Source organism: Notolepis coatsorum, assembly GCF_963971535.1.
Source record: "Notolepis coatsorum genome assembly, chromosome: 14".
NCBI lineage: Eukaryota > Metazoa > Chordata > Actinopteri > Aulopiformes > Paralepididae > Notolepis > Notolepis coatsorum.
The window spans coordinates 22,135,531-22,149,603 of NC_140178.1; the positions used below are offsets into that span (position 1 = coordinate 22,135,531).

The window sequence follows — 14,073 nt, forward strand, 5'->3', positions numbered from 1 at the left end:
TTTTAAAAGTGCTAATACATGGGCATCCCATAACAATGATTTACTGTATATGGTTCTTTATATAAAGTGTTAAGTTGTCCTTCAGAGCTTAAGACATAAACACTGATATTACAGCGCTTAGGCAGCACACATCTCAGTTTAATCCCTGGTGATACAAGTTAAAGAGGACATTTCCTGTATCTTTTCAATAATTGTATATGATTTCCTTGAATCTGTGGAACATCGTCGTACAGTACTAGTCTAAATTAAATAACACGCCACCTTTGGTGGATACGACACACATCAAATTAAGTGAATGATTTCCTTCCCTGTCTGGCTACCCCACACTCAACAGTAAGACACCTTTACACACTGGATAGTATATTAGATGGGCAGTATTCTTGGGTCCAAAAAGGAGAGCTAATTCTTTCATTCAAGCTAATCAATTGCTTGTTTCCCCATTGTGACAACACAACAGGCAATCATTCTTAACAGCTTGTTAAGGCTTGGTAATCTGAAAACTTCAAACCCTGGCCAAATGGCAAGGAGTACATCATTTTCCCCCAGCACCTAGATAACATTTCAGACTGCCAAATCCATACAAAGGGTAGACAAAACCCAGTAAAAAAATATATAATAATAATAATAATAATAATAATAATAATAATAATAATAATAATAATAATAATAATAATAATAATAATAATAATAATAATAATAATAATACATAGACATACAATTAAAAAGCTGCAATTCAGCATAAAGGTATGAATTATCATTTTTGTTTAGTCTTATTCTCTTTGAGCTAGCACTGATGTAGGACCTATTGTCCCTGAATGCGTACATGTACAAATTAATTCATTATCTTTAACTTTTTAATGACCAACTGTGTAAGAATGGATTATTATTAATTTGCTAAACTTACCACACATGCCACAGAGCAGGCCATTGTAAGAGGTGGGCAGAGTGACGTCAGCGTAGTGGTTGCAGTCAAAACGCACCCTCAGGCCAAAGGGTGTCTCCAAGACCACAAACCTACCGCTCAGGTAGATCTTTACCCCGTTGGTCAGGGTCACAGGAGGGGTCACCAGGGTTCCGTTCACCTGGGAGAAAAAAGGTAAATAGATAATACAATATTGATATTATTAATGCTGATATACTGTATAATACTTTATATTAATATGAGTAGAATATCCCTCCTAGTTACACATACAGTCCCCCACAAAAAGAGGTCAGGATCGTCTGCATTGCAACAACACCCCTGGAGCAGTGCTGGGGTTCAGTGTCTTGTTAAAAGACACTTTGGCAGAGATGGTGGGCACTGTACAGTAGATGTAATAGCAGCCACCCTCCGGTTACTAGCACACAACTGGAATACACCCTCTTGTCGGTAATGGAGAGCGAACCAGTGACCTTTCGGTTACTGGTCAACACGTGGGTGTGTGTTGAAAAAGTTATTTTCATGCCTCCTTACCAGTACTTGGCATCCTTTCCCAAGGATAATGGTGGTTCCATACACGTTGATCACCACAGCTCTCACATAAGACACCATCTTATTTTTCCCTCTGTGTTCGTTCTGAGTTTCAACGGTGAAGTACGGCAAGTCGGATGTCTCGTTGCAGGGTTTGGTCAGAGTGTAGGAGCAGGCGCCCATGTAGTGGTGCATCTTCTTGTCAAAGGAGTAATAGTGGGGGTCACCTGATACCCAGCAGGTGCCCGTTCCTGGAAGGTGGTGGAGGGGAGGATTTAGTGTGTACTGAAATGTTATCTTTATTATAAATTATGATACTGAACATATGTTTTATTCCCTTGGTGAAGATGATGGAAGATGCCCGTAAGATAATTGTGTGTGTGTGCTTGTGCGTGTGCGTGTGTGTGTGTGTGTGTGTGTGTGTGTGTGTGTGTGTGTGTGTGTGTGTGTGTGTGTGTGTGTGTGTGTGTGTGTGTGTGTGTGTCGTACCAACATGATGACATCCATATTCTCCATCTTGTAGCTGGCAGATCTCGGTGACGGGGGCACAGCTGGTGGTGTTGCACTGAATCCGACCTCCTGAATGACACACACACTTCTCCTCACAGCCATCCATGTACCAAACATCACCCACCTAACACACACACAGAAGCAAAAGGAAGACACACAGAACAGGTGAGTATACCCAACTGGCCTCTGAAACTTGAGTGTCAAGAAGGTAGAGAATTTAACATTTTAAAAGGTTTAAAAAATGTGGTTGATGGAGTTGGATTATCTATTTTATACTCTCAAAAAGTTTTGACCCAAATGCATCTCCTGGGTTAAGATTCTTTATAGCTTCCTTGTAAAATCAATCTGTACTAATAACTAATAATAGCTCTCATCTTTCTTCCTTTATTGTTAATTAGGATCCCCATTAGCTAACACCATGACGTCAACTAGTCTTGCTGGGCTCCAACACAGATTGTACAAGGTGTAACAAACAATTATATACATTCAAACGTTACATTATATGCAAAAATACATGATGATTAAGTATTTACATTTAGTCATTTAGCTGACGCTTTTATCCAAAGCGACTTACAAGTTCTGTACAACAACTCTATCATCTGAGTAACCATGTCCATCAAAGTGTTGAGTGCTACAGTGTAGGTTAGTTTATTAGGACAAGTTTATGACAGTAAGGTTAGTTAGGGTTAGATTTCTTTTATTTTAGATTTTCTTTTATTTGATTAAAAACAATTATTATTTCAGATAATGGTTGAAGAAGTGTCTTTAGTCGACGGCAAAAGATTGGATGGGTTTTGGGCTGTCCTAACTGGGGTGGGTAGTTCATTCCACCATTGTGGGGCAAGGACTGAGAAAAGGCAGGTTCTCCTTGATGACCCTCCCGGAGCTCGGATAGGAGTGGGTCTGAGACGGCCAGAAGATGGGGTCTTGAGGGTCTGTAGTTAGAGACCATTGACCGGAGGTAGGCGGGAGCGGTTCCCTTTGCCGCACGGTATGCATAATGCCAGGTCGAGGGCCTTGAAGCGGATTTGTGCAGCAATGGGGAGCCAGAGCAGGTCCCTAAGAAGTGGGGTGACATGGGCCAACTTCGGTAGGTTTGAGATCAGGCGGGCCGCTGCGTTCTGAATGAGTTGAAGAGGCTTGGTGGCAGTGGCCGGGAGGCCAGCAAGCAGTGCGTTGCAGTAGTCGAGGCAGGAGATGACTGTTGATTGGACGAGGAGTTGGGTGGCTTCTTTTGTCAGGAAGGGGCGGATCCTTCTGACATTGCTCAGGAGGAATCTGCAGGTTCTGGTTGTTGCCATAAGTATGCCATAAGACATTCTGATCATTAAACTAGTAGACATTACAAACTAAAATAATATGCAAGCAAAATCCATCGTTTACATTGCATTGTGGGACAAGGATGCCTACTATCACCTCTACTTTTTACCATAGCAATTGAACCACTGACAAATAGAACTATGAGGGGAAGAAAATATTAAAAGCATACAAAGAAAATACTCCGATCACAAAATGTCTCTTTACGTAGCCAAAATGCTTTTACTTTTGTCTGAGCCTCTCACTAGATTGTCAAATGTATTACATTTGTTGGGTGGATTTGGTTGAATCTCTAGCTATGAAATATATCTCTAGAAGAGTAAAAGCATATCAACAAATTACACAGCCCAATAAAATGAACCCACTTCAATTCCCTTTAAGTTATGCCCCCCTCACACACACGGCACCCTGCTTGCTCCGACTCCTCCAATACACTTACCGGCCTGTAATGTCCGTTTCCGTCAGTACATCCACACCGGCTGGGTAGTACACACTTGTCCCCACTCAAGATGAAGCCAGGGTCACAGACACACCCTTCCACACAGGGTTTGTTACAAGAACGTCCTGAACCAGAGGGGTTCTGACAGCTGGGCTGAGAGCAGGCCGGGCCACACGGGTCATAGTGACTGTTTGGGTGACACCTCAGGGCTGGGGAAGGAAGGGAAGAGAGAGAAAGAGAGAGAGACAGAGAGAGAGGTGGGTGGGTGGTGGGACACGAAGAATAGGAGGAAAGTATTAAGAAGGAGCGATGATTTGAGTTCATATTTATCAAGAATAAAATAAATACAATATAGTGTAGTATGGTAGGTACTGTATAGCTTGTGTTTTCAAACGTTTTGCTAGACACACATTTTCATAATAAATATTCGTAGGTCCCAAAAACATTATTTTCTAAGCTAATACAACGATGTTACATTTAGACAGTTAATCTACTGGCCTACTGTACAGTGTTTTATTAAACTATTTTTAAATGGACTTGATAGGCTTCATGATACTTCAAGAAAATCATTTGGAAGACCAACACCCAACGCACACTTGAAAAACACTACAGTATATATATATATATATATATATATATATATATATATATATATATATATATATATATGAATGTAATTATTTAAAGACTAAAACATAAACACACACTAACACATACACCTCCCACATCCCACTCTTAACACATTCAATATACCTGTATAGGCCCACATAATACATCCACACCAACAACCTCATCCCCCATACCCATTCTCTCTTCACACACATACTTACGACAGAAGGTATCGTTCCTCCACATGATGGTAACTCCGGCCAGGGCGCACATGTCGGCGTAGCTCTCAGCGGCCTGACACAGCGCCACCATGTCCCCTCCCGTGGCGCACATGTCGTACACACAGTTCTCAAAGTAAGGAGCAGGGGGCACCACAGCGTGGCACGGCTTGAAGATGCCTGAGGGTAAACATAAAACGGGATGAGAAAGATTATGGTTTATTTGAAGAATTAAGAGCCAACAAGGCATCACCGCATGGTATGGTTAGAAGATATACATGTCGGTTTGAGGGAAAGACATGACAAATAGAGGTTGAGTGGTAAAGACATGTACCAGGGACAATACAGTTGTAAAGGTGGGGTACTGGGTGTGAAATTGTGGTCTATTGCGATAAACAAATGCCAGGACGCAACTAGAGTGTGTCACAGCTTGAATATACAAAGGATAAAAAGTTATATGATAGATATTGTTGTGAAATGTTGGAGAAAAGGTGAGTAGGTTGAGTGGGGAAACTCAAAGGCCAAGGGGGCACTAACATTGTGGAACTGTTTGAAGATATGATAAAAGAGGAAATGTTGAAAAATATAATAGGATTTTGAAAGTTGTTGTGAAATCTAAAGGACAGAATATGAGATAGTTGTGATGGAGTGCGAACGTAACAAATGTACTGCATTCATGAGATCACAATTACATACAGTAAGTGTATTTTTATACTACTAATTCTTAATATGTGACTTGTCTACAGTGTTATATTAAAACATGAAGGTTTTGAATCATTATGGGTCTTTATTCACATTGCAGTGCCTTTGTCCCGAGGTATGAACATGACTAAGCTACAACATTGACGGTAGGGTGACATGATGACATATCTCACCATTAGGATCAGTGATCAGGCCACAGATGCTGGGTTTCTTGTATTCCTCCTCCTTGTCTTCAGGACAAGGTGGCGGTGGATCTACTACATTGCAGCTGAGGAGGAGAGAGGGATGCAGGGATAGACAATGAAACAGATCTCATCGACAAATCTCTCTAGTGTGTATCAGACCAATGAATAAAAGAGTAATGATGAAATGTATTGAACCATTGATGTGCGTGTATCAGTGTTCATTTTGGCAGCAAATTTTGATTTAGTCTTTTGACTAAAATACTTAGTTATAGTCACATTTTAGTCATTTGATTATTGTTAGTTTTAGTCTTGTTTTTAGATGACAAAATCTACGTACGTTTTCGTCTTGTTTTAGACAGGAAAGAAAATCTAAATATGTCTTAGTCTATGCTAGTCAAATGCATTTTGGTAAATGTTGTGTGTTCGTGTAACTCACTCTCGTCGTGTATCAGGGACCTGCCAGCTGTCTCCCAGTTCCTTGGTGTCGGCTGCTGGTAAACCATCTGGTTTAATGTTGTCATCGTTGGGTTTACCATTAAAGTTCCCTGCAATTAGAGAGGGGGAGAAATATTAGGACTAACCTATAGAGAACCTTTAGAACTGTTAGAACCTTGACATTTAGAATTTTAGTTTGTAATTGAATTGCTTCACCAGACACCAAATAATCTACATACTGTAGTACTTTAAACAAAGTACAGTTTTTACAGCAAGTCCCTGTTCATGTTTTCAGGTGAACAATGTTTTAAAACCTAATTATCTAAACATGTTAAGAGTGTTGTGTACATTCTTAAAGACAGTAGAGGTTGAGTACTTTTGGGTGATGTATCACATTGACTTTTAAAAGTGCTAATACATGGGCATCCCATAACACTGATTTACTGTATATGGTTCTTTATATAAAGTGTTAAGTTGTCCTTCAGAGCTTAAGACATAAACACTGATATTACAGCGCTTAGGCAGCACACATCTCAGTTTAATCCCTGGTGATACAAGTTAAAGAGGACATTTCCTGTATCTTTTCAATAATTGTATATGATTTCCTTGAATCTGTGGAACATCGTCGTACAGTACTAGTCTAAATTAAATAACAAGCCACCTTTGGTGGATACGACACACATCAAATTAAGTGAATGATTTCCTTCCCTGTCTGGCTACCCCACACTCAACAGTAAGACACCTTTACACACTGGATAGTATATTAGATGGGCAGTATTCTTGGGTCCAAAAAGGAGAGCTAATTCTTTCATTCAAGCTAATCAATTGCTTTTTTCCCCATTGTGACAACACAACAGGCAATCATTCTTAACAGCTTGTTAAGGCTTGGTAATCTGAAAACTTCAAACCCTGGCCAAATGGCAAGGAGTACATCATTTTCCCCCAGCACCTAGATAACATTTCAGACTGCCAAATCCATACAAAGGGTAGACAAAACCCAGTAAAAAAATATATAATAATAATAATAATAATAATAATAATAATAATAATAATAATAATAATAATAATAATAATAATAATAATAATAATAATAATAATAATAATAATAATAATAATAATAATAATAATAATAATAATACATAGACATACAATTAAAAAGCTGCAATTCACCATAAAGGTATGAATTATCATTTTTGTTTAGTCTTATTCTCTTTGAGCTAGCACTGATGTAGGACCTATTGTCCCTGAATGCGTACATGTACAAATTAATTCATTATCTTTAACTTTTTAATGACCAACTGTGTAAGAATGGATTATTATTAATTTGCTAAACTTACCACACATGCCACAGAGCAGGCCATTGTAAGAGGTGGGCAGAGTGACGTCAGCGTAGTGGTTGCAGTCAAAACGCACCCTCAGGCCAAAGGGTGTCTCCAAGACCACAAACCTACCGCTCAGGTAGATCTTTACCCCGTTGGTCAGGGTCACAGGAGGGGTCACCAGGGTTCCGTTCACCTGGGAGAAAAAAGGTAAATAGATAATACAATATTGATATTATTAATGCTGATATACTGTATAATACTTTATATTAATATGAGTAGAATATCCCTCCTAGTTACACATACAGTCCCCCACAAAAATAGGTCAGGATCGTCTGCATTGCAACAACACCCCTGGAGCAGTGCTGGGGTTCAGTGTCTTGTTAAAAGACACTTTGGCAGAGATGGTGGGCACTGTACAGTAGATGTAATAGCAGCCACCCTCCGGTTACTAGCACACAACTGGAATACACCCTCTTGTCGGTAATGGAGAGCGAACCAGTGACCTTTCGGTTACTGGTCAACACGTGGGTGTGTGTTGAAAAAGTTATTTTCATGCCTCCTTACCAGTACTTGGCATCCTTTCCCAAGGATAATGGTGGTTCCATACACGTTGATCACCACAGCTCTCACATAAGACACCATCTTATTTTTCCCTCTGTGTTCGTTCTGAGTTTCAACGGTGAAGTACGGCAAGTCGGATGTCTCGTTGCAGGGTTTGGTCAGAGTGTAGGAGCAGGCGCCCATGTAGTGGTGCATCTTCTTGTCAAAGGAGTAATAGTGGGGGTCACCTGATACCCAGCAGGTGCCCGTTCCTGGAAGGTGGTGGAGGGGAGGATTTAGTGTGTACTGAAATGTTATCTTTATTATAAATTATGATACTGAACATATGTTTTATTCCCTTGGTGAAGATGATGGAAGATGCCCGTAAGATAATTGTGTGTGTGTGCTTGTGCGTGTGCGTGTGTGTGTGTGTGTGTGTGTGTGTGTGTGTGTGTGTGTGTGTGTGTGTGTGTGTGTGTGTGTGTGTGTGTGTGTGTGTGTGTGTGTGTGTGTGTGTGTGTGTGTGTGTGTGTGTGTGTGTGTGTGTGTGTGTGTGTGTGTGTGTGTGTGTGTGTGTGTGTGTGTCGTACCAACATGATGACATCCATATTCTCCATCTTGTAGCTGGCAGATCTCGGTGACGGGGGCACAGCTGGTGGTGTTGCACTGAATCCGACCTCCTGAATGACACACACACTTCTCCTCACAGCCATCCATGTACCAAACATCACCCACCTAACACACACACAGAAGCAAAAGGAAGACACACAGAACAGGTGAGTATACCCAACTGGCCTCTGAAACTTGAGTGTCAAGAAGGTAGAGAATTTAACATTTTAAAAGGTTTAAAAAATGTGGTTGATGGAGTTGGATTATCTATTTTATACTCTCAAAAAGTTTTGACCCAAATGCATCTCCTGGGTTAAGATTCTTTATAGCTTCCTTGTAAAATCAATCTGTACTAATAACTAATAATAGCTCTCATCTTTCTTCCTTTATTGTTAATTAGGATCCCCATTAGCTAACACCATGACGTCAACTAGTCTTGCTGGGCTCCAACACAGATTGCACAAGGTGTAACAAACAATTATATACATTCAAACGTTACATTATATGCAAAAAGACATGATGATTAAGTATTTACATTTAGTCATTTAGCTGACGCTTTTATCCAAAGCGACTTACAAGTTCTGTACAACAAGTCATCAGGAAGGGCACAACTCTATCAGCTGAGTAACCATGTTCATCAAAGTGTTGAGTGCTACAGTGTAGGTTAGTTTATTAGGACAAGTTTATGACAGTAAGGTTAGTTAGGGTTAGATTTATTTTATTTTATATTTTCTTTTATTTGATTAAAAAAATATATTATTTCAGATAATGGTTGAAGAAGTGTCTTTAGTCTACGGCAAAAGATTGGATGGGTTTTGAGCTGTCCTAACTGGGGTGTGTAGTTCATTCCACCATTGTGGGGCAAGGACTGAGAAAAGGCAGGTTCTCCTTGATGACCCTCCCGGAGCTCGGATAGGAGTGGGTCTGAGACGGCCAGAAGATGGGGTCTTGAGGGTCTGTAGTTAGAGACCATTGACCAGAGGTAGGCGGGATCGGTTCCCTTTGCCGCACGGTATGCCAGGTCAAGGGCCTTGAAGCGGATTCGTGCAGCAATGGGGAGCCAGAGAAGGTCCCTAAGAAGTGGGGTGACATGGGCCGACTTCGGTAGGTTTGAGATCAGGCGGGCCGCTGCATTCTGAATGAGTTGAAGAGGCTTGGTGGCAGTGGCCGGGAGGCTAGCAAGCAGTGTGTTGCAGTAGTCGAGGCGGGAGATGACTGTTGATTGGACGAGGAGTTGGGTGGCTTCTTTTGTCAGGAAGGGGCGGATCCTTCTGACGTTGCTCAGGAGGAATCTGCAGGTTCTGGTTGTCGCCATAAGTATGCCATAAGACATTCTGATCATTAAACTAGTAGACATTACAAACTAAAATAATATCCAAGCAAAATCCATTGTTTACATTGCATTGTGGGACAAGGATGCCTACTATCAACTCTACTTTTTACCATAGCAATTGAACCACTGACAAATAGAACTATGAGGGGAAGAAAATATTAAAAGCATACAAAGAAAATACTCCGATCACAAAATGTCTCTTTACGTAGCCAAAATGCTTTTACTTTTGTCTGAGCCTCTCACTAGATTGTCAAATGTATTACATTTGTTGGGTGGATTTGGTTGAATCTCTAGCTATGAAATATATCTCTAGAAGAGTAAAAGCATATCAACAAATTACACAGCCCAATAAAATGAACCCACTTCAATTCCCTTTAAGTTATGCCCCCCCCCACTCACACGGCACCCTGCTTGCTCCAACTCCTCCCATACACTTACCGGCCTGTAATGTCCGTTTCCGTCAGTACATCCACACCGGCTGGGTAGTACACACTTGTCCCCACTCAAGATGAAGCCAGGGTCACAGACACACCCTTCCACACAGGGTTTGTTACAAGAACGTCCTGAACCAGAGGGGTTCTGACAGCTGGGCTGAGAGCAGGCCGGGCCACACGGGTCATAGTGACTGTTTGGGTGACACCTCAGCGCTGGGGAAGGAAGGGAAGAGAGAGAAAGAGAGAGAGACAGAGAGAGAGGTGGGTGGGTGGTGGGACACGAAGAATAGGAGGAAAGTATTAAGAAGGAGCGATGATTTGAGTTCATATTTATCAAGAATAAAATAAATACAATATAGTGTAGTATGGTAGGTACTGTATAGCTTGTGTTTTCAAACGTTTTGTCAGTAGACACACATTTTCATAATAAATATTCCTAGGTCCCAAAAACATTATTTTCGAAGCTAATACAACAATGTTACATTTAGACAGTTAATCTACTGGCCTACTGTACAGTGTTTTATTAAACTATTTTTAAATTGACTTGATAGGGTGTTGGCTTCATGATACTTCAAGAAAATCATTTGGAAGACCAACACCCAACTCACACTTGAAAAACACTACAGTATATATATATATATCAGATTCAGATTACTTTATTAATTTTATTTATTTATTATTTACTCCTGAAGTTTGCGGACGACACCACCCTGGTGGGTCTCATATCCAGGGGGGACGAGTCCGCCTACAGGAGGGAGATCGAGAGGCTGCTGAGCTGGTGCAGCTGCAACAACCTGGACCTCAACGCCCAGAAAACAGTGGAGATGGTAGTGGACTTCAGGCGGAAGGCAGCCCCCCCCACCCCGATCATTCTGGGAGGCACCCCGGTTGTGAGGATTGGTTCATTCCCCGCCACACACTCCGCTCCTTTAAGGTACTGTGTTGATTGATGCATTCCCCGCCACACGCTCCGCTCCTTTAAGGTGCTGTGTTGATCGTTTACCCGCTTTACGCGTTTGCGCTTGGGTGAGTTGGAACCAAACCCCTCTGGATTATTCTGTCTGTGTGTGTGACAAACACAGAAGATTATCATTTCTGCTTGCACTGGACTCAGTTGAAGCGTGTGTTTAGAAGAGACACTGAAGATATCATTTCTGTTTGCACTAAGCTCAGCTAACTTGTGTGTTGTGGAGAACACTGAAGATTGTCACTGTTCATTGTTTCTGGACACAGCTAAGGGAGGAGGGAACCACACTGCCTCTGTGTTTCGTTGGACTGTTATTGATATCTCTCTCTCTCTCCGTTTTCCACCTCGAGTTAAAGCTGGGAGTATCTGCAGAGCCGCTACAACGTCAAATACCGATTCCCCACCGCTATCACCAGGAGGATCTGCAGAGCCGCAGAGAACTCTGCCGATGGCAGTCTCCCTTGTTGTTTCATAATTGTTACTTTACCCCTTTTGTGACTCTGTAAATAAATACGCCCTAGTATTTGGCTAACTCTGAACTTCCTCTCTGTGCCGTGCGTTTGAGGTCGGTTCAAACCCTAACACCGGTGGCCTCTGTGGAGTCCTGCCGCTTCCTCGGCATGACACTCTCCCGGGACCTGAAATGGGAGCTGAACACCATCGCTCTCAATAAAAACGCCCGGAAGAGGATGTACTTCCTACGTCAGCTGAGGAAGTTCAGGCTGCCAAGGACCATGATGGTCCAGTTTTACACCGCCATCATCCAGTCCATCCTCACCCTCTCCATCATCACCTGGTTCCCTGCAGCCACGGTCAGAGACAAGGCCAAGCTGCAGCGGGTGATACGCTCGGCGGAGAGGGTGATCCGCTGCCCCCATCCCTCCCTCGAGTCCCTACACTCCACCAGGGCCTTGAGGAGGGCGAGGAAGATCATGGCAGACCCCGCCCACCCGGGTTACAACCTCTTCAACATGCTCCCCCACGGCAGGCGGCTACGGCTGCCCAAGACACTAAAGACTGAGTTTCTTCCCCTCAGCAGCTCGCCTGGTAAACGAGTCAGGTGTCCCCCTGCTCCCCCCCCCCTCGATGGCGAGCTGCTAGGGCTGGACTTCTGGACTTGAACTTTGTGTTGCACTGTATCCATGTCCCCAACCACCGCACTTTCACAGTCTTATTGTTGTCTCACTGTTCTGTCCTGTCTTGCACTTTACTTAAAATTATTTATTTACTGTTGTATTGTTCTTAATTGTGAAAAAAGTATGCACTGTAATGTCAAATCACGTTCCATTTTGTACCTGTATAAAATGGCGAATAAAGTAATCTGAATCTGAATATATATATGAATGTAATTATTTAAATACTAAAACATAAACACACACTAACACATACACCTCCCACATCCCACTCTTAACACATTCAATATATATATATATACCTGTATAGACCCACATAATACATCCACACCAACAACCTCATCCCCCATACCCATTCTCTCTTCACACACATACTTACAACAGAAGGTATCGTTCCTCCACATGATGGTAACTCCGGCCAGGGCGCACATGTCGGCGTAGCTCTCAGCGGCCTGACACAGCGCCACCATGTCCCCTCCCGTGGCGCACATGTCGTACACACAGTTCTCAAAGTAAGGAGCAGGGGGCACCACAGCGTGGCACGGCTTGAAGATGCCTGAAGGTAAACATAAAACGGGATGAGAAAGATTATGGTTTATTTGAAGAATTAAGAGCCAACAAGGCATCACCGCATGGTATGGTTAGAAGATATACATGTCGGTTTGAGGGAAAGACATGACAAATAGAGGTTGAGTGGTAAAGACATGTACCAGGGACAATACAGTTGTAAAGGTGGGGTACTGGGTGTGAAATTGTGGTCTATTGCGATAAACAAATGCCAGGACGCAACTAGAGTGTGTCACAGCTTGAATATACAAAGGATAAAAAGTTATATGAAATAGATATTGTTGTGAAATGTTGGAGAAAAGGTGAGTAAGTTGAGTGGGGAAACTCAAAGGCCAAGGGGGCACTAACATTGTGGAACTGTTTGAAGATATGATAAAAGAGGAAATGTTGAAAAATATAATAGGATTTTGAAAGTTGTTGTGAAATCTAAAGGACAGAATATGAGATAGTTGTGATGGAGTGCGAACGTAACAAATGTACTGCATTCATGAGATCACAATTACATACAGTAAGTGTATTTTTATACTACTAATTCTTAATATGTGACTTGTCTACAGTGTTATATTAAAACATGAAGGTTTTGAATCATTATGGGTCTTTATTCACATTGCAGTGCCTTTGTCCCGAGGTATGAACATGACTAAGCTACAACATTGACGGTAGGGTGACATGATGACATATCTCACCATTAGGATCAGTGATCAGGCCACAGATGCTGGGTTTCTTGTATTCCTCCTCCTTGTCTTCAGGACAAGGTGGCGGTGGATCTACTACATTGCAGCTGAGGAGGAGAGAGGGATGCAGGGATAGACAATGAAACAGATCTCATCGACAAATCTCTCTAGTGTGTATCAGACCAATGAATAAAAGAGTAATGATGAAATGTATTGAACCATTGATGTGTGTGTATCAGTGTTCATTTTGGCAGCAAATTTTGATTTAGTCTTTTGACTAAAATACTTAGTTATAGTCACATTTTAGTCATTTGATTATTGTTAGTTTTAGTCTTGTTTTAGATGACAAAATCTACGTACGTTTTCGTCTTGTTTTAGACAGGAAAGAAAATCTAAATATGTCTTAGTCTATGCTAGTCAAATGCATTTTGGTAAATGTTGTGTGTTCGTGTAACTCACTCTCGTCGTGTATCAGGGACCTGCCAGCTGTCTCCCAGTTCCTTGGTGTCGGCTGCTGGTAAACCATCTGGTTTAATGTTGTCATCGTTGGGTTTACCATTAAAGTTCCCTGCAATTAGAGAGGGGGAGAAATATTAGGACTAACCTATAGAGAACCTTTAGAACTGTTA

At 41.8% G+C, this 14,073-nt stretch overlaps 1 protein-coding gene across 1 annotated transcript; it reads right to left on the minus strand.

The window, feature by feature from the left end:
• Positions 1-1,673: 1,673 nt before the first annotated feature.
• Positions 1,674-8,444, minus strand: LOC311240461 (zonadhesin-like; the record flags this gene model as incomplete). The annotated part of the gene is made up of 8 exons (XM_084329041.1): positions 1,674-1,701; positions 3,811-3,925; positions 4,547-4,723; positions 5,419-5,513; positions 5,867-5,975; positions 7,203-7,380; positions 7,752-7,999; positions 8,318-8,444. The coding sequence occupies 8 exons, from the start codon at positions 8,442-8,444 to the stop codon at positions 1,674-1,676; spliced, it is 1,077 nt and encodes a 358-aa protein (XP_084185167.1).
• Between the last annotated feature and the right edge of the window lie 5,629 nt (positions 8,445-14,073).